The sequence below is a fragment of the Cynocephalus volans genome, chromosome 10 (assembly GCF_027409185.1).
Source record: "Cynocephalus volans isolate mCynVol1 chromosome 10, mCynVol1.pri, whole genome shotgun sequence".
Lineage (NCBI taxonomy): Eukaryota > Metazoa > Chordata > Mammalia > Dermoptera > Cynocephalidae > Cynocephalus > Cynocephalus volans.
Genome location: NC_084469.1, coordinates 52,436,787 through 52,460,183, shown reverse-complemented (window position 1 = coordinate 52,460,183; position 23,397 = coordinate 52,436,787). Strand labels below are relative to the sequence as shown.

General features: G+C 47.0%; 1 protein-coding gene and 1 non-coding gene across 2 annotated transcripts; both read left to right on the top strand.

Annotated features, from left to right (window-relative positions):
- The first annotated feature begins 1,467 nt into the window (after nt 1–1,467).
- Nucleotides 1,468–23,079, top strand: MEIOSIN (meiosis initiator). Its single transcript, XM_063109866.1, has 16 exons — nt 1,468–1,538; nt 2,644–2,748; nt 3,086–3,113; nt 7,193–7,300; nt 12,287–12,398; nt 13,696–13,830; nt 14,832–15,071; nt 16,529–16,616; nt 17,470–17,570; nt 18,428–18,583; nt 18,764–18,766; nt 18,959–19,032; nt 20,293–20,457; nt 20,687–20,931; nt 21,860–21,949; nt 22,917–23,079. Exons 1-16 carry the CDS (start codon nt 1,468–1,470, stop codon nt 23,077–23,079), a joined length of 1,884 nt encoding a protein of 627 aa, XP_062965936.1.
- Nucleotides 14,068–14,198, top strand: LOC134389839 (small nucleolar RNA SNORA42/SNORA80 family). The gene has a single exon (XR_010024799.1). It is a non-coding gene; the product is annotated as a small nucleolar RNA SNORA42/SNORA80 family (small nucleolar RNA).
- Nucleotides 23,080–23,397: the final 318 nt, after the last annotated feature.

The following is a 23,397-nucleotide window of genomic DNA, read 5'->3' as shown; positions in this document are numbered from 1 at the left end:
CGGGAAACCAAGAGGGCCGCCTCACGCCATTTTGCACTTCCCAAGGCGGGTGCTGGAGGCCAAGGCGAATGGGGTGGGAGACTTCCCTTGCACTAGTGGGCATGAGGGAAGCCTGTGATCCCCACAGGAATGGCACTTTGCAGCCGCGGCCTCCCTTTGGGGGTCTCAGGGAGTTAGGGTGGACATGCCCTGGGTGCAGGGCCGTGGGTGAGGCAGAGTTTGAGGCTAGGCCTAGGTTTGGGGATGCAGGCTAAAATCTGAAGGCTCTTTTTGAGTAGTTTGGGGGAACCGGGCTCTCAAGTTTAGGATCTGTGGTCTTCAGATTTGTGTCTGGAGATAACTAGTTTTGGACATGGAGGTCTTAGGTTTTGTGACTGGAAGTTTCCTATTGGAATGCAGAGATCCTAATTTGAGGATCTGAGAGTCTCAATTTTGAGTTCTGGAGTATCGTTTTGGGGGTCTGGGGTCTGATTTGGGAGGATGGAATCATCAGTATAGATTTTGGGCCTAAACTCTCAATGTAAAGTATGGGATATGAGATTTAGGGTCTGGAGTCACAGTTTGGTCCTTGAGAATTAAGTTATAGGGCCTGGTGTCCCCACATTGAATATGGGGGTTTCAGTTTTAGGGTCTGGAGCCTCAGAGTGGGATTCACATGTGAAATCGTAGTGTTAGGGTTGGAGATCACAATTTCAGTGCCTGAAGTGACTGTTTAGGGGTCTAGAGGTCTTTACTTTAGGATCTGAGGTCAATTTGGCGGGTTGAGGTTTGTTTTAGAGAGGCCTGGATTTATCATTTTAGGATTTGGGTTCTCTTTTAAGGTTTGTGGTCTGTGATCTTAATATTAGGGTTGGAGTCAGTCATATGCGGGACCAGAAATTGACAGTTTGGAGATCTAGGGTGTCTCAGTTTAGGGTTTGTAAGTTTAGGAGAGCTCCTTTTTGGGTTCTAAGTCCTTACTTTGGGGATTTTTATTTTTTTTGCAGCTGCCCGGTAAGGGGTTCCAAACCCTTGACCTTGATGCTATCAACACTGCTCTCTAACCAACTGAGCCAACCGGCCAGCCCTCACTTTGGGAATTTAAAGTAATAGTTTTAGTATCTTAATATCATAGTCTAGAGGTCTCAAGCCACAGTTTTCAGGCCTGGTAGTCTCTATCTCAGGGTCTGGCATCTCACTAGTAAGATCTAAGTTCTGAAGTCAAGTTTGGGGATTTGCTGGCTTTAGTTTTAGGTCTGGATCATGATTTAGGGGCCCAGATTTACAATTTGGTACTCATGGACTTCAGTTTATAGGTTTGGGGTTTTAATTTGGGGCTCTGAGTCCATATTTGTGGGGGTTGGGGACTCTTTTGGGATTGCTGGGTGCCCAAAGGAGCATCGTGGGGAAAATGAAGGGTGCCCATCATGCTGCCCATTCCTCCTGGAATCCCAGAGGTCACTAATTATTCTTTTTCCTTCTTTATAGATGTGGGGTTCCAGCAGGCACAAGTGTTTCCCTGAACAGCCCAGAGACAGTGCACTGGGTTACAGTGGCAGGTAAGGGCTTCCCCCCATCTCTCCTATAGCTCCAGCCACTCTGGCTGAATGGTAATAACAACCATACTGCCCAGCCACCAAAAAAATAATACTAGTAATAATTACAATAACAACAATGTTTATTGAGCATTTGAGCATTTAATGTTTACTGAGATTCTTTGCTAAACTCTTTGTGTGATATCTGTTAATCCTTACAACAACACTTGAGAAAATAGGTGTGAATAATCCCACCATTTTTCAGATGGGAGAACTCTGAAGTGATTGGGAAAGATCTTTTCTAACGTCCTTGCAGGCTTTGACATTTTGAGTTTCATCCATGGATACTCATTCATCCATCAAGCACCTACCAAGGTGTTAGGAATCTTATACAGGGGATTTTCACAGCAAGGTGAGATTTCTCCCTCCAAAATCTGGATAAAGAAAAATAGCCAAAGGTGGAAGGTTTGGATCCTTGTACCAGCCAGCTCCAAAAAAAAAAAAGAAGGAAAAAAATAGATAGAATTCATCTTATCCCCTACTGTTTCCCCCTATGACTTTCCATTGAGCCATCTCTTCATTCATTTATTCTCCAAAATTAAGCACATACTTTGTTCAGGTTCTCTACTTAGGTCCTGTGCTCAGAAGGAGCACCGTGAAGAAAATGAAGAATGTTTATCCTGCTGCCCATTCCATCTGGAATCCCAGAGGTCACCAACAATTCATTCTCTTTTCCCCCTTTTGAAATGTGGGGTCCTTGTATTAATAAAGACTCTTAGTTGCAATGAACAGACCAAGCTAAAACCAGTTTTAGTATGAAAGGGGATTTATTGGATCATTTAAACAAAAAATTCAGGGGTATCAGTCTGGGCCAGTTCCAGGGTGGGGGTTAAATGATGTTTCCAGGAAACTGCCTCTCTTGGCTCTGCTATTGTCTGTGTTGCCCTCCTTCTCATGCAGGCTCTCCCTTTGGGAGGGCAAGATGATTCTCAGCAGCTCCAGGTCCATATGTTGCCAACTTGACAACTCCAGCAGAGAGATCCTCTTTCCAAGATTGATTGACTCTGATTGGCTAAACCGGGGGTCACAACTCCAACCCTGAACCAATCACCATGACTCTTCTTGGCTTGACCTTGGTTCTGTGCTTCCTAGTGGAAGGGGAAGATGGGGTCAGTCTCTCTGAACCACTTGGACTGAGAGTGGAGGAGGAGTGGTTGCCCAAAGGAAAATTGAGGTGGGATTGGATGTTGGTCGAGCAAAAACTATGACTATAAACCATAGTCATCGGGCCAAGCCCGTGGCTCACTCGGGAGAGTGTGGCGCTGGGAGCGCCGAGGCCGTGGCCGTTTTGCTCAGTGGGTGAGCGTGGTGCTGACAACACCAAGTCAAGGGTTAAGATCCCCTTACCGGTCATCTTTTAAGAAAAAAAAAATTTAAAAAAATAAAATAAAATAAACCATAGTCATCCAATATAATTCTTCTACCCCATGCTCCAACATCCCTTACCCCTACATTATTCTGACAAATTACTGTCCTGAACTAACATTTCATGAGCATTCCCTGTGTACCAGGTACTATGCTAAACACCTTTCAGACAAGGTCAGATTTTTCCTAGCCACCTCCCTTTTATAAATGAGGTAAAAACAGACTCAGAGGGATGAAAGCACTTGCCCAAAATCCCACAGCAAGTGGCAGAGCTAGGATTTAAATCCTGTTCTGTGCTTCAAAAGCTGGAGCTTATAACTAACTATTATGCCACCTCTCAGGACTTCCCCTGCTTTGCGCCACTTTGGGGTAGCTCTTACTCTTAAGTTCCTTCACATATTAAAGCAAATTAGGGCTGGACCTTGTTTTTTCCATATCTAATCTGAGAAATTTGGACTGGCCCTTGATTAGGGCTCCTTCTAGCTCCTATAAAATAGACTAACTAGAGGCTGGCCAGGTAGCTCAGTTGGTTAGAGCACAGTGTTATAACATCAACATCAGGGGTTAGGATCCCAGTACTGGCCAGCAGATACCAGCCAGCCACTGAAAACAAAAACAGTAAAGTAACTAGGGTGTGTTTAGGCTGATTAGTGAAGGGAAGAGGAAACTCAGGAATTAGAGTCATTTGCCACTGGAAAAGGGGCCATCATAACAAGACGGAAGCAGGATACATTAATTCAATAATTTTTTTATTGAGCACCTACTAAATGCCAGTCATTATTTGAGAAGCTAGATATAAAGCCAGGGCTGCATTATGACTTCTGTGGGTAATTTTGCCTTCTTGGTCCCCTTCCTCCATAAAATATATATATATATATATATATATATATATATACACACACACATATATATAAATTATCATTTACGATAGCATTGATATAAAGACAAATATACAGGTTGATTATACTCATTTCCTCTTTTTTTTTTTAAGGCTAAGAAGTAATTCATTTTATTTATTTATTCTTCAGCTGGCTGGTATGGGATCCAAACTCGGGACCTTGGGTTATAAGGCTGTGCTCTGACCAACTCAGCCAACAGGCCAGCCCTCATTTTTTCTTCTAATTTAAAAGAAAGTGAAACATTTTCATGAGCCTCTAAATGTATCACAGCTCCTAGACACTGTGCTTACTGTGCCTAATGAGTAAGTCAGCTTGGGACATAACAGTAAATAAAAAACCCTGCCCTAATGGAGTTTATATTTACAATCAATAATTAATTAAAGAAATAAGACTTCAGATGCTGATAAATGATAGAGGATGTGACAATGTGCTTATTTAGACTGGGTGGTTAGGAAAGACCTCTCTAAGGAGGTTACATTTAAGCTAAGTGCTGAATGGCAAAGAAGAAACAAGCCACGCAAAACTCAGGGTGAAAGAACATCCCAGGCGGAGGGAATAATAAAGTCACCAAGGCAGAAATAAACTTGGCCGTTTAAAGAAACAGAGGACCCATGTGGCTGGAGCTGACCTGTTCCCTGCAGACACCAAGGGTAGAGTTGGGATTAGTAGTGAAAATTACGGAGACTGTGAGGAAAGAGGCAGCATCACAAGGGCTTACTCGGCTCCTGAAGGCACCTGAGAACAGAGCCCAGGTTGTTCTTATTCAGGACTGCTGCCCAGAGGGTGCCAAGGTTTGGGGATTCCTAACCACTTTTTTGCTCCTTCCAGATTTTTTTTTTTTTTTCTTACTTCTGTGTTTGCCCAGAAGGCTCTTCCAGTACTTTGCAAAACCCAGAGTAAATACCCAGGGATGATATGAAGCCCTCTTAGATATAGTCAAATAACACCTTGAACTTAAATAGACCTGGATGCTTTTTCTTCCTTGCTCCTTATGTTGTTTCTTGCTGGGGCCTAGAAAGTCCCCTCTAGAACAGACGAAAAGTGGTATGCAAAAAATAAATATTAGGGATAGATAGGACTTTAGAGGTCAGCCTACTAAATTTCTCTCTAAGTTTAGCACCCCAACATCTCTTCCTCTCAAGGTTATGGTTTCTACTGGGAAGTAATTTGGAGACCAATTGGTGATTTTTTTTTTTTTTCTTTCATTCCTTCATTCAATTGACTAGTTTGTACAGTCTCCTGGGTTCATAAACATTTTGAGGAGGCGAACTAATGATGTCATCTCCTGTAAGTAGCCCTTTAGTGGCTTCCCATTGGTCTCAGGATAAAGGCAAAACTCCTCTGTGCTATAATCCTACAAGTCCCTGCCTCATCCAGACCATCTCCTTCTCTAGCCTTTTCTACACCCCACAGAACTTGCTTTCTGTGCTCCAGACACTCCAGACACTCCAGTTTTATTTCCTTTGAATTCTCCATGCTCTCTTGTGTCACAGGGCCTTTGCACATATTCCCTCTATCTGGAATGTTCTTTTTCCCTCTTCACCTATACATTTGAACTCATCCTTCAGAGCAGGTTCTGGTCAAGCTACTTCCTCAGGAAAGACCTCACTGATTAGGTCAAAGCCCCTTAATACAAGCTTTCATAACACCAAGCAACACTTCTCCTTGTCCTCATCAACGTCAACTTCATAGGCATGCAACCTGTGTAGTCACAGAGGGCCTTGCACTTAGAAGGGCCCAATGCCTGGTTTAATGCTCTGATCATGCCATCTTGAAATTCTTTATTTTCAAACAAGAGGACCCACATTTCCATTTGCAATGCCTCCTCATCCGAGCAAATTGCGTAGCTTGTTCTAGTCTTAGTTGCAATTTTATGTTTGTTTTTGTGACAATTTGATTACTGACTATACTGTCAGCTCTAGAAGAAAAGATTATATTTGTACTTTATACTTTTGTTCCTGTCATCTATCACAGTTCTTGGCACATAGTAGGTGGTCAATAAGTAATTGTTGAACGAATGAGTGAGAAAGATTCTTTTAGGAATTTAGAGTTTGGTTGGGGAGATAAATGTGTCTACCATACCGCACACCCATCTCCTTGAAGGCAGTAACTGAATGATTCTTCTCCCTTTCCACGTGTGTGAGTCAGCACTAAGCATACATCTGTAATCAAGAGAGTGTTTTTGGCTTAGCCATGCTGGAAGGTGCCACAGGTAACAAAAAGTGTTATGGACATTCAGAGTGTGGGAGGAAGACAAGGGAGGTAACAGTTGAGCTGGGCCCTGAAGGAAGATGGGACAAGAACTGGTGGCAATGAAAGTGTTTGGGCACCAAGGAGTCAATGAGCAGTGACAGTCGTGTGTAATTTGGAAGAGGGGCACTAGCATCTTTGTTTCTCCATCTGTTAGGAGAGAGGGGTGGAGGTGTGTGTGCATGGGTATATTATGAATTATGGATTCAGGGATTAGGCTCTGGAAGTTCTGCAGCTTCCCAGGAGTCAATTTCTTTTATGCCTTTATTTATTCATTCGTTTAGCAAATGTGCAGTGAGTTGCTGTAATGTGCCAGACCCTGTTCTAGATGCTAGGGATTCAGTGGTGTCCCCCACTCTGTTAACATCTCAGTGCAGGGATCAGAGACATGTGAGCACAGGAGCTGGGGAACCTCAGCAAAGGTACCTCACCTGTCTTGTAGAGTGAGGGTCAGTTGATGGGAGAGAGCCAAAAGAAATAAGACCAGAATAATCAGCCAGGCCCATTAAAGGCATTACAAGCCACGTTAGGGGTTTAAACTTGATCCTTAACAACGAATGGGATGGCGTTGAGAGGTTTGAAACAAGGGTGTGACGTAGTCAGACTGTGTTTCAGAAAGATCACCCTGACTCTAGTAGAGAGTGTGGATGGAGGTGGCCAGATGGGGGACTGGGAGATCTGTAAGGATGTCAACATATGGACTAGGGCAGGGGCTATAAGGGTGAAGAAAAGGAGATAGGAGGAATGGAGCTTTTGTGATTGATTGGTCAAGGGGGTAAGGGAGACCAATGAGTTCAAATGATGCCTCAGATTCTGTCTTGGATGCCCCAGAGTGGGGTCGGATGGGCAGCCCCGATATGGGGAACACTGAGACAGGAGGTTAGGAAGTCAGATGCTAAATTCAGTTTTGTATATTCTTTTTTTTTTTTTTTTTTTCTTTTTTTTTTTTTGTCTTTTTCGTGACCGGCACTCAGCCAGTGAGTGCACCGGCCATTCCTATATAGGATCCGAACCCGCGGCCGGAGCATCGCCGCGCTGCTAGCGCAGCACGCTACCGAGTGCGCCACGGGCTCGGCCCAGTTTTGTATATTCTAACCAATATAGCTCTTGTCCCCAAACAGGAAGCAGAAGAAAAACCATGCCAGAAAACTGCAAGAGCTGGCATTGCTGCTGCCCGTGGCCCTGAAGACTGGTCCCAAAAAGCTCACGAAGGTATGGGGACTGAGGAAAGGAGGCAGATTTGGGAGGCAGGTCTTAAAAGAGCAGTAAGCATGTAAAGCTGTCCTGGGAAACTTAAAGAGACCCTTTCACCGATAGCCTTGAAATGGGAATGGTCCTGCTCTGAATGGGAACTTCTGTGAGTCTGTGATCCCAAGCCTGGGGGATTTTTTTTGGAAAGGATGCAGGGGGAGTGGAAAGGGATATTACTTCGGGAGTCAAACAGCCATGGGTTTGGGCCCTCCAGCTTCATGCTGCAGAATTCTGGGCAGGTCCCTCAGGCTACTCAGTCTTTCTTTTTTTCTTTTCTTTTTTTTTTTTTTAAAAAAGATGACCGGTAAGGGGATCTTAACCCTTGATTTGGTGTTGTCAGCACCACGCTCACCCAATGAGCTAACCGGCCATCCCTATATGGGATCCGAACCCACGGCCTTGGTGTTATCAGCACCGCACTCTCCCGAGTGAGCCACGGGCCGGCCCAACTACTCAGTCTTTCTAAGCCGCAGGTTTCTCAGCTGCAAAACAAGGAAAAATAATTCCTGCTACCTAGAGATATTGTGAGACCAAAATGACATAATAGCCATGACAGGCCTGGCACATAGCATGCCCTGAATAAACGTTGGCTCCCTTGTTTTGTGACCTGTGGTTATCATCTCTACAAGGTAGGAATAGATAAGGGTTCTCTGTATGTTCCCATAGTCTACTCAATAAACGTATGTAGTGCTGAGCTAACACCTTGCTCTCAGTGGGAATAACTTAATATGAAACCCAGAGATCTTGAAGTCTTAGTGTGATGTTTTCTTGCTATATTTCCTCTCATTCATTCATTTATTCATTCCTTCATCAGCCATTAATGGAAAGATTGTTGGATGCCAGAAGCTGTTCTGGTTACAAAAGGGAAGGCAAAGAAACTTGAGACCTGGTCTTTATCTTCTGGGAACTCAGAATCTGGTCAGGAAGATAAAGGTTCTAACACGTGAATAACTGATCCTAGCTGGAATGCGCTACTTGCCTTTAGAAAGGTTCAGAAGAGTGGGTGTTTGGGACAGATTTGCCTGGCCCTAACCCTGACCTTTTCCCTGCCAACCACATTCCATCAACCACCAGGTCATGTTGGTTCTTCCTCCTAAGTGTCTCTCAGTAGTGTGTGCTTATATGAGTTTCCTAAGGCTACTGTAACAAATCACCACAAATGTAGTGGCTTAAAACAACACAAATTTATTCTCTTATAGTTCTAGAGGTCAGAAGTTCTGAAATCAGTCTCACTGATCTGAACTCAAGGTGCCAGAAGGGTTGGTTCCTCTGAGAGGCTCCAGGGGAGAATCTGTTTCCTTTCTGTTTGCCAACTTCTGGAGGCCACCTATATTCATTGGCTCATGATGGCCCCTTTAAAGCCAGTAGCATAGCATCTTCAGATCTCTGTTGTCTCCTACTCTGTCTATTGTCACATTGCCTTCTCTGCCTTTGACATTCCTGCCTCCCTCTCATAATGACCCTTATGACATTGGGCCCACCCAGACAATCCAGAATAATCACTCCATTTCAAGATCCTTAACTCAGTCACATCTGCAAAGACCCCTTTGCCATATAAGGCAACATATTCATAGGTTTTGGGGACTAGGACATGGACCTCTCTGGGGGGAGGCATTATGCAGCTCACCACAGTGCTCAAAAATATTTGAGGAATTTTTTCCTTTGTACTCAAACATTTGAGTATTTGGTGTGCATAGGTGCTATAACAGGCTTTTGGAGAGCCATTGATGACAAGGACAGTCCCTCCCCTCAAGGAATGACAGTCTAGTCAAGGGACAGGCAACCTTTTATAATTGACCAGATTATTGCATCTCTTGGGCTTCTCCCCAGGTCTCGGCCTACTTTCTTTACCATTTATCCTCTGCTATCCTAAGGATTCCTCTTCTTCTCCCTCTTCATCCTTCTTTAGGTTCAACCCTGGGCCCCCTGCTCCACATACAACCTGCATCCAGTTAGTGTCCAGACTCCCAATTGATCCGTCCCTGCCTGAAGAGCATCATCACAAACAGTCCCAGGGCTGTGTGACATGTTCAGTCTGGGGCTCAGTGAACTAATAAGAGCTATTGTGTGTTGCCTCTCCCATGTCTGAGCCATGGGATGCAGCTTAGATTCATGTCATGCTATGATCCTGTGGCTTCTCCCTCTGACCATCAAAGCCTCAGCATATTACTGAGATTGTCTCCTTGTTTCTGAGTCCCTTTAGATGGAGAGTTCTGTGAGGGCAAGGGCCACAAAGGGTAAGTCTCTATCCCTATTGCCCACAGGACCTTGCTTAGAGCAGATAACAATAATAATTGCTCCCAACTTATTGAGAGTTCTAAGTATCAAACCCTGAGTGCTAAGGATCTTATATACATGTTCTCATTTAATCCTCCCACAAGATTGGTGAGATATGTATGGGTATGCTCATTTTTTGGTTTGAAGAAGCTGAAGTACAGAGGGGTCATTTGTTTAGAGGCACACAGCTGGGTAATGGCAGTGGGAGAGAGAGAGAGAGAGAGGGTCAGGTGTATCTCATTCCAAAGACCTGTGTCTTCAACCACGCTGTCACTTGATGCTTAATAGATGTCTGTTGAATGACTGAATGAATTCCCTCTGTTGAGACAAGACAAGGACATGATGATCTTATCTTCAGAAAGTCTCTGGGATTTGAACCTCTGATGTAGCCCCCAAGCTAACCTTCCTGAAATATCAATTACTGAGCCTTCCTGAGATCTGGGATGATGCCCAATTGCCTTCTGCATAAAGTCTTCATACTAGTAGTAATAACATTTATATATTATTTCACGGTTTACAAAGGCTTCATCTTAGTGAATGCCAACCATATGGTTGCCAAGCCTGGTATTAGGTATACTAAGCTAAAAAAGATGGCATCTGCTCTTGAAAAACCCATGGTCTAGGTATATTTTTTCTCATTAATCTCTTGAGAATCTGGTGAAAGTGGTTTCATTCAATCATTGACCAAGCATTTATTAGGTAACAAATGTATAAGCTTCTATGTGGGGTGAGTTCATACACACTAATTTATTTAGTCCTAATGAGAAGCCTCTGAGCCTGAATGAACATCGTTATTCCCATTCCACAAATGAGAAAAACAAGGCTTGAAAAAATAAAATGACCTGAACCCCTACACAGCCAGTAAGTGGCAGATTGGATCCAGGTGCTTCAAAACCAGTGGTCTTTTGGCTGTTAGATTATGATCTGACTATGATCATAACTTCCTTCTATGGATCACTCTAAACCATTTCAGTGACTGTCTTATGTTTTATGGAACAGTTTTACATAAGTTCCCTCATGAGACCATGTTTCTCGATTTGGGGTTTGGAAGATTACTAAGTGTTTTATCATTATTCTAGGGACCCAGTTCAATTAAAAAAATACTTATTGGGCACTGGCTGGCTAGCTCAGTTGGTTAAACCATGGTGCTTGTACCAGCCTGCCACTAAAAAACAACTATTAAGGGCCAGCCCATGGCTCAATTGGGAGAGCGTGGTGCTGACAACACCAAGTCAAGGGTTAAGATCCCCTTACCGGTCATCTTTTAAAAAAATTAAAAATATAAATAAATAAATAAGAAAAAAAAATGTATATATATTGTGTTCTCTCACCTTTTCACCAGGCTAACTCCTTCCACTCCTCAGTTTAAATGCTGCTTCTTGACTGGTCTGATGATAGTGGGTTATCAGAACATATTCACATTAGTGTCACTAATGTTAGTATATGAGGGTACTTCAAAAAGTTCATGGAAAAGGGCCAGCCTATGGCTCACTTAGGAGAGCGTGGTGCTAACAACACCAAGTCAAGGGTTAAGATCCCCTTACCGGTCATCTTTAAAAAAAAAAAAGTTCATGGAAAGATTTGTATTATCTTTCAATTCTACTTTTTCACTTTTTGAAGTACCCTTGTACAACCCTCCACTGCTAAATTTGACTGGCATAAATAAATAAATAAATAAATAAATAAGTAAGTAAATGCTGCTTCTTCAGAGAGGGCTTTCCAGATACCCTTATTTTAGAATCCCTTGTTATACTCTTTTATTCAAAATGCTTATTGCACAGTCAGTAATTTTGTATGATTTGAGAGTTTATTAAAGTCTGTGCCTCACTAGATCGTAAGCTCCACAATGGCAAATAAAAGCATATCTAGTTGGCCCCCTAGTGAATAGTAGTCTTTTTTATGTTCTGTCTCCAATACCAACTCAGAAGGCATTGGGTGGCTGGATGGGTGGAGCCTCCTGGACAGGAGGCATCATGCTTGGGGCTGGGAGGGAGATTCATTCCTTCCATGGTCCTTGGCCGAGCAACATCTTGATTCCATGCACTTGGGATACAGAAGTCAGTTAGCTACAGTCTCACCCTCAACTAGTTCAAAGTCAATGGGAGAGAATGACACGTAAACAGATAATTATAAAAAAGTGTGGCAAGTGCCTTAGTGGAAATAGGCCCAGGGTGTTACAAGAGTGCTGAGGATGGACAGCTGACCCGGTGTGGGCCAGAGGGTCAGGGAGGTGGGCACTCTTCTAGAGAGAAGACCACTGTGCTGAGGCTCAGTGGAGGAGAAGCCAGGAGAGGGAGTTTGTGGAGAGAAGAGGAGGGCTTTGCAGATAGAGAACAGAGCATGAGCAAAGGGCCAGGGGCAAGAAGCCAAGCAGTGTGTGGACCAGGAGGCAGGCAGACCTGGTTTCAGATTCCAGCTCTGCCACTTCTCTTTAACCTTAGCAAGGCCCTTTAGCACTCTGAGCCTTAGTTTCCCTAGCTGTAAACTCTATCTCATTGGGCCGCAGTGAGGGCTAAACAGCAGAATAGGAACTTCTCTGTTGACTGAGGAATTGTTGGGGGTTGGAGTAGGGAATGAATCCAGAAACCTTTCTGTCTCTGGTCTCCAGCAGCCTTATGTTGGATTGGGCCCTGGCTCTTGTGCTCAACCCTGTCTTTCTCTTGGGGGCAGAAGGAGATTCTGCTGCATGCCCTGTACTACATTCAGTACCTCCAGAGAAGCATCGATGTAGCCAAGGCCTTGCTCAAGTTCCACACCACCAATGGGGAAGGTGGACTTGGGGGTAAGTAGTTCAGCCAATGTTTTCTGGTGCCTGCTACGTGCCAAGTGTTATCCTGGCTGTTGGGGACGGCGAGTGACTTAGACGAATCCAGGCCCTCTAGAATCTCACAGCCTGGCTGAGGGCACAAAGTCAGAGAGATGTGCAAGATGCTGTGGGAACTTAGAGGAGAGGGGCCTTAGAGCTGGTCCTTCAAGGACAGTAGGAGAAGTGGGGGAACCCTGGCAGGCAGAAGAAATAATATGAGCAAGAGTGTGCAGGCATGAGAAGAGACATGTGGAATGTTTGGGGACAGGCAAATCATTGGGTGTGATTGAAGAGACTGTGTAGCATTGAGATGACATGTTTGGGCTCCAGAGTCAGTTCCTGACTCAGACATGTCTTTGTGACCTTAACTTCTCTGTGCTTCAGTTTCATCATCAGCAAGAAAGGACTAACACTAGCACTCTCCTTCTGTGTTTGTCATGAGGATTAAATGAGTTAATACATGTAAAGAAACATAGCACCATGCTTGGAACCTACCAGTCATGCAGTACTGGATGTGCCAGGTGCTGTCATTACTGGAGTGTAAAATACACAGGCAGAATGATAGGCGATGAGGCTGGAGAGATTGGGCAGGGACCAGGATGGCAGAGATAAGGTCCTGAAGGGCTTCTAGCTCCCACCTATGGAGGGAGATAAAGCAGATGAGAATTACTGAAGGATTGTAAGCCAGGGAGAAATCATGATCAGATTTCTTTTTTTTAGAACAAGGTCCTTGACATGGAGTGTAGAGGGTTGGTTATGAAGAAAGAAACTGGAGTTAGGGAGACCAGATAAGACCATCAGGAATGGTCTGGACAAGAGATGATAAGGCCCAATGTAGCACTGTAGCTGAGAATGTGGACAGAAGTGGGTAAATTTTGGAGATATTAACAAGGAAGAATTGAGAGGTCAGAGGCCTAGAGCAACCCTAGGGTGGGTGGTGGCACCCTCACTGTGTTGATGAAGGTAGGAGGAACTGGTTTGGGGTGGGGAATAATTAAGCATCTGGGAAGACTTGAATCTTTCCCCCCTTGGCTGAGGGCCAGAATAGCACTGGGGAAACCTGAATTTTTGCCCTAAACTTGTGCTTCTGGGCTGTGCAATCTCAGACAAGTCCTATCTCCTCCTGGCACCTATTTCCACATTGGTAAAGTCAACCCAGGTACCTGTCCTGTCTCAGGTTTGGGAAATATTGTCTGAAAAGTAGGAGAAGGCAGGAGATGAAATCGGATGAGGAGGGGAGTATCTGACCTGTCTCCTCCTCTATCCTGTGCAGGGCTGGGTCAGAACCCAGCTGCGGGCCCAGCCAGGTGGAAACACTCCACCCCCTCCAGCTCCCCGTGCTCTTGGAAGTCCCGTCTTCAGGGGGCCTGCCGGAAACCTCAGAAGAAGAAGCTGACCCGAGTGTCAGGTACAAACTGTCAGTGGACATAAAACGGGAAGCAGAGGTGAGATGGGAGCAGGACTTCTCCAGGGCTGTCTTAACTCTGGGTGGCTACTGAGCAATCTGTGATTGGCTTTAACTCCTAGCTCCTCCTAGCACTAGCTCTGAAGCCTGGAGTAGGTCACTCTTCTCAGAGCCTCAGCTTCCTCATCTGGAAATGGTAGCACCTGCCACAGGGTGGCCTTAAGGATTATAGAAGAGCCTGTATAGATACTGCTCAAGTAATGGTTAAGTGAGAGGCACTAGTTTACCCATGCCAGAGGAAACTGCAGCCTCAAACCATTGCCCAGCCTCCTTACCTATGGGCTGTGAGCACTGAAGGGGGTTGCACAGTGTGTAACAGACAAACAAACAAATAGAAATGAGAGGCACATGGCCAGTGCTCAAGGAATGGAAGCTGCCATTATTATGATTGATTGTCATTGTGCTCAGTCATCCATCACTGGGGCAGGGCATCAGGGAGTGTGGGGTGGTGGAAAGATCCAAGTGTGGGAAGCAAAGCTCCTAGGTCTGGCCCCAGCTATGTTACTAACTCACTATATTTCCCTTCCCCTTTGTGGGCCTCATTTTCCATGTCTTTAAAATGAGAGTTGGACTTAATTGGTGATTTCCAGCCCTGGCTGCACATCTGGATTATCTAGGGTGCTAAAAGAAAAAAAAAAAACAACTATGCCTGTGCCTCACTCACACCCAAGAAATCAGGACGTTTCATTGGTCTGGGATAGAACCCAGGCATCAATATTTTTTTAAAGCTCACAAGGTGATACTAACGTGGAAATGGGTTGGACTGAGTGAACTCTAGTTGAGGATCTGGGCATACCTAGAAGGACTGGTGAATGAGCAAGTCAGGCAAAGCTTGGAAACAGGTTGTAAGGTCCAGAGCAAAGAAGGCCCCCACCTGAGCCATAGTCTGGTGACAGTCAGGAAGCCCCCAGAATTCTCTGACACACATCTCTCTACTCTTACAGGACATCAGACCCGGGCCCAGAAGCCTCGCCGCTCTCTGGCCTTGGACAAGCCTGAGAAGCTGGTGACCCTAGAACAGAAAGGAGGAGACGTCGGGGGGACCTCCACCCCTCCAAGATGCCCCGACTCCTGTGGTCACCCCAAGGCTGCACCATCCTCATCTCAAGGTGGCAGAAAAGAAGGAAGATCCCAGCTGACGTTGCTGGATATGGCTGAGAACATCGTCTACCGTGACATCTCAAGTTGGTCTCTTTCCTCACCATTAATTTTGTCTTTCATTTCGATGCTATTTTTCAGACACCTGCTGTGTCCTAAACATAATACTAGTAGCTGGGGATACAGTGGTGAACCAGATAGACACTCTCACTTCATGGAGCTTACCGTCTTGTTCCCAATTTTCTTCTTCATTTCAGGCTCTGTTGTGGGTATGAAGGTGGAATAACATCAGTGTCACCCTCACATGCAAGCTTCAGGTCAAAGAACTGGGGATAAGGGCAGAGCTTCCTCACTAGGCTTTCTTTGAAACAGCCAGTCTGTCTCTCCCTGTCTGCCTATAACTGTGCCATCTTGGAAAAGGTGTGATGGTACATGCAGCAGAGAGCTGGGTGAGAGAGAGGGAGATTTGAACACAAGGCCCGGACCGGCTGCAAGGCCTTGAGTCATCTTACTCCTCTATTCATTTATTCAGCCCTAACTCCTTAAGCACCTCTGTGCCAGGCCATGTGCTGGGTGCTGGTGACAATCAGTGATCAAGTTTGCAGTCCAGTGAAGGAGTCACCCACATCACCAGATAGTCCTGAGTGATTCAGACTTCCTAGGGTTGCCCAGGAGGTTGTGGGCCCCAGAGGATTCTGGGCCTGGGGGTCAGGGAGGGCTTCTCAGATCTTCCTGCTATTTGTGTGACCTTGGACAAGTTACTTGATATCTCAATGCTTCAGTTTACTTACCTGTAAAATAGATATAATAATGGTACCCTTCAGCAAAGCGTTATTGAATAGTGCATAAAATGTTTAAAACAGTGCTGGCCGTAGTAAGCATTATATACTTGTTTGCTATTATCATTGTCTTTGTCATTAATCCATTTAAGAATGTTACAGCTTCTTTCTTTCTTTCTTTCTTTCTTTCTTTATTTTTTAAAAGATGACCGGTAACGGGATTTTAACCCTTGACTTGGTGTTGTCAGCACCACGCTCTCCCAAGTGAGCTAACCAACCATCCCTATATGGGATCCGAACTCGTGGCCTTGGTGTTGTCAGCACCACACTCTCCCGAGTGAGCCATGGGCCGGTCCCTTCTTTTTTTATTTTTTATTTTTTTTAAAAAGATGACCGGTAAGGGGATCTTAACCCTTGACTTGGTGTTGTCAGCACCATGCTCTCCCAAGTGAGCTAACCGGCCATCCCTATATGGGGATCCGAACCCATGGCCTTCGTGTTATCAGCACCACACTCTCCCAAGTGAGCCATGGGCTGGCCCAGGATGTTATAGCTTCTGATAGGGATGTGGTATTCAAGAAACCTGGGGGCAATTTGGGGTGCCATCAGCCTCACGCAGAGGCCCTGCAGCCTGAGGTTTTGGTGGGTTTGGGCAGTGGAAGGTCATGTGGCAGGCAGAACCTGGCACTTCTTCCACCCCTGTGTCTGGGAGTCCTGGAATCTGGCTTAATCCACAGAGTGGTCACTCTGATTTTCCCCCTTAGGCTGCTGTTGCCAAAATGGTGCCCAGGACAATAGGCCTTCTCCCACCTTTGTGGCCCTGGAAGGTGCTGAGACACAGCCCTGCCCCAGGTAAGGGAACCCAAGGGCGCTAAGTGGGTGGGGCTGAGGGGTTTGGTCTGGTGTGGTTGAGGGGTAGTGAGAAATGAGATGGATTTACATCCTCTGTTGGGGCCTCTCCAGCACTGCTGTGTGCCTAGCTTTGTGCCGGTAGTGGTGAGCTCACAGGAAAGCCTTACTTCCCATCTCCTGGACTGTGGCCCCGGCCTCCTCACTGGTCCCCCTGCCTCCCATCTCGCCCCTCCAGCCTGTCCTCACTTGACCAAGTGGCTATTCTAACACACAGACCTTGACCATGTCAGTCATGGCTTAAAGTTCTTCCTCAGTGCCCCTAGGGTAGAGCCCAAATATCTTAATTAGATTTGGGAACTTCTGTGGCCCCCAACTCACCTTATCAGCCCTGTCTTCTGACCTTCACCCATGAATCTTATACTTAACACCACCAAATATTCACCATTTCATGCCCTGGCCTCTGCTGGGCTTTTCACACTCTGGTCCCTCTTCTTGGAGAGCCAGCTCCCCTGTCCATATGGAAAACTCCCCCTCCTTCAGGCTGAGCTCACTGTGGTCCTCCTTTCCTTTCTGTCTACCCACTCCTTCATACTCCTCAAAGCCCCTCAATCATAGCACTTCCCCCTATATTGTCAGTGTCTGTTTACCAGCCTGTCTTTGCTCACGAGACTTGAGACTGCTTGAGGGAGCCTCAGCTGATTAAGCTTTCTGCCCCCAGTACTCCCCCAGGGGCCAGCAGGGAGCCCACCCATGTCTCACTTCACAGTTGGCCACACTGAGACACCTGAAGGGATCACACAGCAATCCCCAGCCCAGGGCCCTATGTCTGCCTCTTGAATTCCATCTCTTGAAGGCAGAAGCTGGTGCTCTACGATTCCAGTGAGGAGATGGATAAGGAGTCTCCAGACGCTGATCCTTGGCTTCCTGTCTGGACCCCAGGGAGCAGCCCCCATGGTGACTGGAATTCTGTCTCTTCTCCTTATATGCTGATGTGGGGCTTTCTTGTACCTTCCTTCTGAGGATGTCTATGGAAGGGGAAAGTGGGAAAAAGAGTGGAGATCCACTAAACACAGGAATGGCAAACGCACAGTGTGCCTGCTGTCACTTTTTCATCAGTTGCTGTGGCAGACATTGCTCTAATCAATCATCACCCTTGCCCCTGAGCCAAGACATGGTCTATGAATCTTTCTTTTTTTCTTTTTTTTTTTAAAAGATGACTGGTAAGGGGATCTTAACCCTTGATTTAGTGTTGTCAGCACCACACTCTCCCAAATGAGCTAATTGGCCATCCCTATATACAGATCCGAACCCGTGGCCTTGGTGTTATCAGCACCACACTCTCCCAAGTGAGCTAATCGGCCATCTCTATATAGGGATCCAAACCCGTGGCCTTGGTGTTATCAGCACCACACTCTCCTGAGTGAGCCACGGGCTGGCCCATGAATCTTTCTTAACATATAGCTGCAGGCAGCTATAATCAGTTTGTCAGATTTGGCACATTATAATATTGTGGATTTTTTTGCCATCCCTGACATAAGGCCAAGCATCATGCTTATTTTATTTTATTTTTGGCAGCTGGCAGGTACAGGGATCTAACCCTGAACCTCGGTGTTACCTGCACCATGTTCTAACCAACTGAGCTAAATGGTCACCCTTCTGTCTTAATTTTCTCTACCAAGAACTCAAAATGAGAAATCAACAGTCATCTTTCCCCAGTGTCTGGCACCATCTCCTCAAAGCCAGCTTCTGTGTTGGGGGAGAGATATGGTCAATCTCTGATCATATCCTCGAGTTTGATGTTTCCTTTTCAGGGAGCCCACTGGCCTTGGGGCATCCCCAGATCGATATCTGGAGTGTGACAGGCCACCCAAGTGAGATCCTAGGACTTAGCCCTTCCCTCTTCAGCTCCCCGGGCAAACTGCTGCCAGAACACATCTTGGAGGATGGCACTGAGTATCTGACCCAAGGTGAGCATTCAGTGCTAGATCTCATGCCTGGTTCATTCATATGGTGATGCTCACCAGGTGCTCAGGCTTGTGCTGGGCCATGCTGGATACCCAGAGGTGAATCCCACCAGGCCTGGCCTCAAGGTGCCCACAGCCTAGCAGGGGATGAGTGGAAGGCTCCTAAGAGCCCACTGCAGGGAGCTGGTTGCTTTGCCCAGGGGCTGGAGGTGCTCCAGGAAGCTGGCCTGTGAGCCAGATTTGGATGTGGGGTAGGAGATCCCAAAGAAGAAAGCCAGAGAAGGGGATTCCAGCTAGTGGGGACAGCAGGGCCAAGGCATGATACCGTGAGAGAAACATTTTCCTTCTAGTGAACTCTCTGATCTCCCTCCCTGACAGCTCTCTTTGAAGAAGTGTTCTTAGATCCTGAGTCTTCACCTTCTGCCTGCATGCCTGGAGCACCACAGAGGAAGGTAGGCATTGTCTGTCCATCTGTCCACAGATACATCCATCTGTCTTTCCACACACGTTACTCACTACTTTATTCACTTGTCCATCTCCTCCACCTTTCAGCTGTCTCCCACCCACCTACACACCTGTCCATCCTCTCATGCTTCCCCTCATTGTTCTAAAAACTCACCCACCTCTATGCACTCATCTGCCCATACTTTGAACATTCACTGCTGGTCACCAGATGCCCAGCTCTGTGCTGGGCATTTGCAATGAAAAAGGATAAAAGCTAAAAGCTATCAGGTGTCCATAAAAAGATCCCATGTAATTTTACAACTACTCTTTTTTTTTTTTCTTATAAAGATGACCGGTAAGGGGATCTTAACCCTTGGCTTGGTGGTGTCAGCACCACGCTCAGCCAGTGAGCGAACCGCCCATCCCTATATGGGATCCGAACCTATGGTCTTGGTGTTATCAGCACCACACTCTCCCGAGTGAGCCATGGGCCAGCCCTTTAAAACTACTCTTTGAAGCAGGGTCTCTTGTGATCCCACTTTACAGATGAGGGGAGATCAGAAGAGGGATCCTAGGAATCCTCAGTTGGAATAGAGATCAAAACCCAGGACTGCCTCCCTCCTGGGGCTCTAGACTAACCTCTATAGCTACCATCCACTCCAGGAAGTCATCTTCTGGTGGAGAGGCAGCCCCAGTTCTAGTCCCTGACTGATTCTTCCTCCAGTATTGCCTCAGTGAGTAGCTAAATTGGTAGTAGAAACAAAATAGACACCATTAGCAGAGCTCTAAGTAAGCGTCTGGCACTCTGCAAGGTGCTTCTCAATCTTGCGAGGCATATTTTGTGACCACTATTTTGTCAATGAAATCAATGCTCAGACAAGTTAAGACTCGCCCAAGGCATCACAGCTACTAAGGACTGGTAAACTGACAGGCTTAAGAGATATTGCCCAAGAATAGGAAGCAGATGCCGAGTCCAATCTGGGCCCTCTGTGGGAACTTCAGAACATTATGTCCAAGGGTGCTGAGATGAGGTTGCCTTTTTAAAAAAAAAAATAAAGATGACCGGTAAGGGGATCTTAACCCTTGACTTGGTGTTTTCAGCACCACACTCTCCCAGGTGAGTCACGGGCCGGCCATAAGGTTGCCTTTTTTTTCTTTGAGATGTTTGTAATGCTCATATTATATCCTAGAACAACAGAGAGTGGGGGGATGAAGGGACACTGCTTGTCTTCCTCCCATCCCCTCTTGTCTTTCTCATTGTGGCCCAGGACATACCCTCAGAAGCTCCCGAAGACCCTCGCAACTCCCACAACCTGTACCAGTCCTCAGTCTCACTGGACCACTCCTACCTCTCACTGAGTGAGAACAGCAAGGTGCTGTCCAGCGCCATATCGAAGGACACCAACACAGAGTCCAAGTGGAGGCAGCAAGAGGTGAGAGGAAGGGCCGAGCCCGTGGCGCACTTGGTAGAGTGCTGCGCTGGGAGCGCGGCGACGCTCCCGCCGCGGGTTCGGATCCTATATAGGACTGACCGGTGCACTCACTGGCTGAGTGCCGGTCATGAAAAAACGACAAAAAAAAAAAAAAAAAAGAGGTGAGAGGAATATCTGCTGAGGTGGGGCAGGCGTCTCCTGCCCTCTCTCATCTCTCTCTCACACCCAGGACATGCGGGCCGACCCTGAGGGCTTGCAGTCCTCCAGTGGCGAGGACAGAGACTATACGTGGACCCCCACCCGGAGATCCTCAACCCTGCCCACAGCTGGAAGAAAGGCCAGGAAGGGCCGGGCAGGCAGGGGCCCCGTGAAGCCCAAGGAGAACAAGAAAGTCCCCTGCTCCACCCAGATGAAGAAAAAGTGTGTCAACGGCTTCATCATGTTCTGCAGGATGAACCGGAAGCAGTATATCCGGTGGGTCAGGGGTCCTCTTTGGCCGTGGGCAAGGCCCCACCTTCATTTTCTGTCCCCCCACACCATGTGATTCCTCATTGCTGTCCAAATTATTTGCCCCTTCCTGGAACCCACCAACGCTTTCCCAGACAATTCTCCCCAAGAATCGAACCTGGCCCCATTGTAGTAGTCAGGGCCTATCAATTGTAAGCAATGAAACCCAAGCAACTTTAGACTTAAGAAAAAAATGAAATCAATTGGCTCATATAACTTTAAAAAAAAAAAAGTGCGTATAGACTGCCCTCAGATGTGGTTGTTTTTCAGGATCCAACAATGCCTTCTGGAACCTTCGTCCCCCTCTCTCAGCTCTGCTGTATTCCAGGCTGACATCATTCTCCAGCATGCTGGACCATATTGGGGCCAGGCTAACCCCCAGGAGGCTCAGGCTTATGTCCTACCTCCCACTCCCTGTGGGAGGGGAGCTCCTGTCTCTAGAGTTTCCCACAAAAGTTCTTAGGGCTGACTGATAGATCAGGTGCCTAACATCGAACCAGTCATTGCCAGGCCTGAAGCCAAGGGATGCACCCCACCCCCACCCCCTTGCCCAACAACAACAAAAAAGCCACAGCAGAGAAGAAGCTGTGTACCACGAGCTGGTACCAGGGGAGGGGAGGTGGCTACAGGTTCCCTGCACTCTCTGGGACTCTGGGGGCTCCTTTGTGAACAACTGTTGAATCCATCTCCCTTCTTTGACTGTTCAGCTCTAGAATACATAATGGAGGCCTTTCAGGCTGACAGGGATAGAAAAGATCTGAGTTCTCAGATGGGAAAACTGATGCTCCAGGAGGGCAAGGGACCTTCATGTGGATACACTGATGGCTTCCACCATGCCAGGGGATCCTGCAGGCCTCTTCTTACCTCCTCCTCTTCCTCCTCCTTCCTGTTCCAGAGCCTGTCCTGGGACTGCATCCACGGCTGCCACCAAGGAGCTGGCCCAGCTCTGGCAGATGATGACCGAGCAGGAGCGGAGACCATATTGGTAAGAAGCTCCTGCCCAGCAGGTGTGGGTGGTGGAGTAGAGGAGCCTGCCCGATCCTTAATCCTCCACTTTTTTTTTTTTTTTTTTTCTTTTTGTGACCGGTAAGGGGATCGCAACCCTTGGTGTGGTGTCGCCCTCACCGCGCTCAGCCAGTGAGCGCACCGGCCATTCCTATATAGGATCCAAACCCGCGGTGGGAGCGCTGCTGCACTCCCAAGCACTGCACTCTTCCAAGTGCTCCACGGGGCTGGCCCCTCCACTGATTTTTATAGCCTTAAGCTTCATGGTATTGGAAACAGGTTGGGAGCTCACTGGGCTGAGGGTTTTGTGTGTTGCAAATTTTTATGAAAGACTTGGGGCTAACAAAGGTGGAGAGCTAAGAAGGGCAAATAGCTTAATTGGGGATTTGGACCCCAGGGCTCTCAATTTCTTTTGCCCTTCTCTGCTACACAGTTTCTCAGAGCATGGTTTTATTTTCCTATTGCTTGGCTTCTTCCTTCCTTCCTTCCTTCCTTCTCTCCCATCCTCCCTCCCTCCCCCACTTCCAACAACTTTTTTTCTTTTCTTTTTTTTTTTTTTTTTGCGGCTGGCCAGTAAGGGGATCTGAACCCTTCACCTTGGTGTTATCAGCACCACACTAAGTGAGCTAACCTGCCAGCCCTCTCCTCCAACTTCAAAGAGCTGCTACCTGTCCGTTTCTGAATTGGCCCCTGAAATACAGGTGTATGTGCACAATTTTCAACAGATCCTCAAAGGAGTATGGGACTCCAGCAAAGAGTCTTTGGCTGAGTCTCATCTTGTAGACCGGTACTTGAAGGCCAGAGGCTTGCCCAGTAGGACTTAAGACTCTGGCCTCCTCCTCAGTCCAGGCCCTGGTCACTGCTGGGGCCAGGGGACTAGGAGTGGGACAGAGATGCCTGGGAGGTGGGTGAGGAACCTCTGCCTGTCCTGCCACTGTCTCCCCCAGCATCAAAGCTCGCAGGTTTAGCCGCCAGCACAACCGCATCGTGAAGGACAGCTCCAGCAGCGAAGACGAAGACTGGGAGACCCCCAAGCCCTTCTACCAGTTGCTGGCCAAGAAGGCCCACTCTTCCCCCTACCCGGCCTTGCCACTGCCCCCTCATGAGTGAGAAGGGGTAACCCCCCTTCCTTTGCCTCTCTGCCCTCGCCTCTCCCAGCTCCTCTAGCTGTTGTTGAAGCCAGGAGCCAATGAGGAAAAGGTTGTCCCCTCCTGGGCCTCAAGGCCCTGCTAATATAGGACCCCTTGGCCAGTTCCCATGAGGTTGTGGAGGGGGCATATTTATTGACCCCTGATGCTTTGTGCAATTACCTTGTACATGGCAGAGTTGCCAGCAGGGCACAACTGCCCTTCTCACAGCTCCTTTTCTACCCTGTGGCTTATCACAGGAACTTCAGGGTGTGAGGAACGAAACCCTACATGAAATGCA

Excerpts from the sequence above, each read along its gene's own strand:
- MEIOSIN (XM_063109866.1), top strand. The coding sequence starts at position 1,468 with ATGTGGGGTTCCAGCAGGCACAAGTGTTTCCCTGAACAGCCCAGAGAC. Across the intron at positions 1,539-2,643 it reads GCACTGGGTTACAGTGGCAG|GACCTTGGTTCTGTGCTTCC; the intron begins GTAAGGGCTTCC and ends TCTTCTTGGCTT. Across the intron at positions 16,617-17,469 it reads GAGACACAGCCCTGCCCCAG|GCAGAAGCTGGTGCTCTACG; the intron begins GTAAGGGAACCC and ends CATCTCTTGAAG.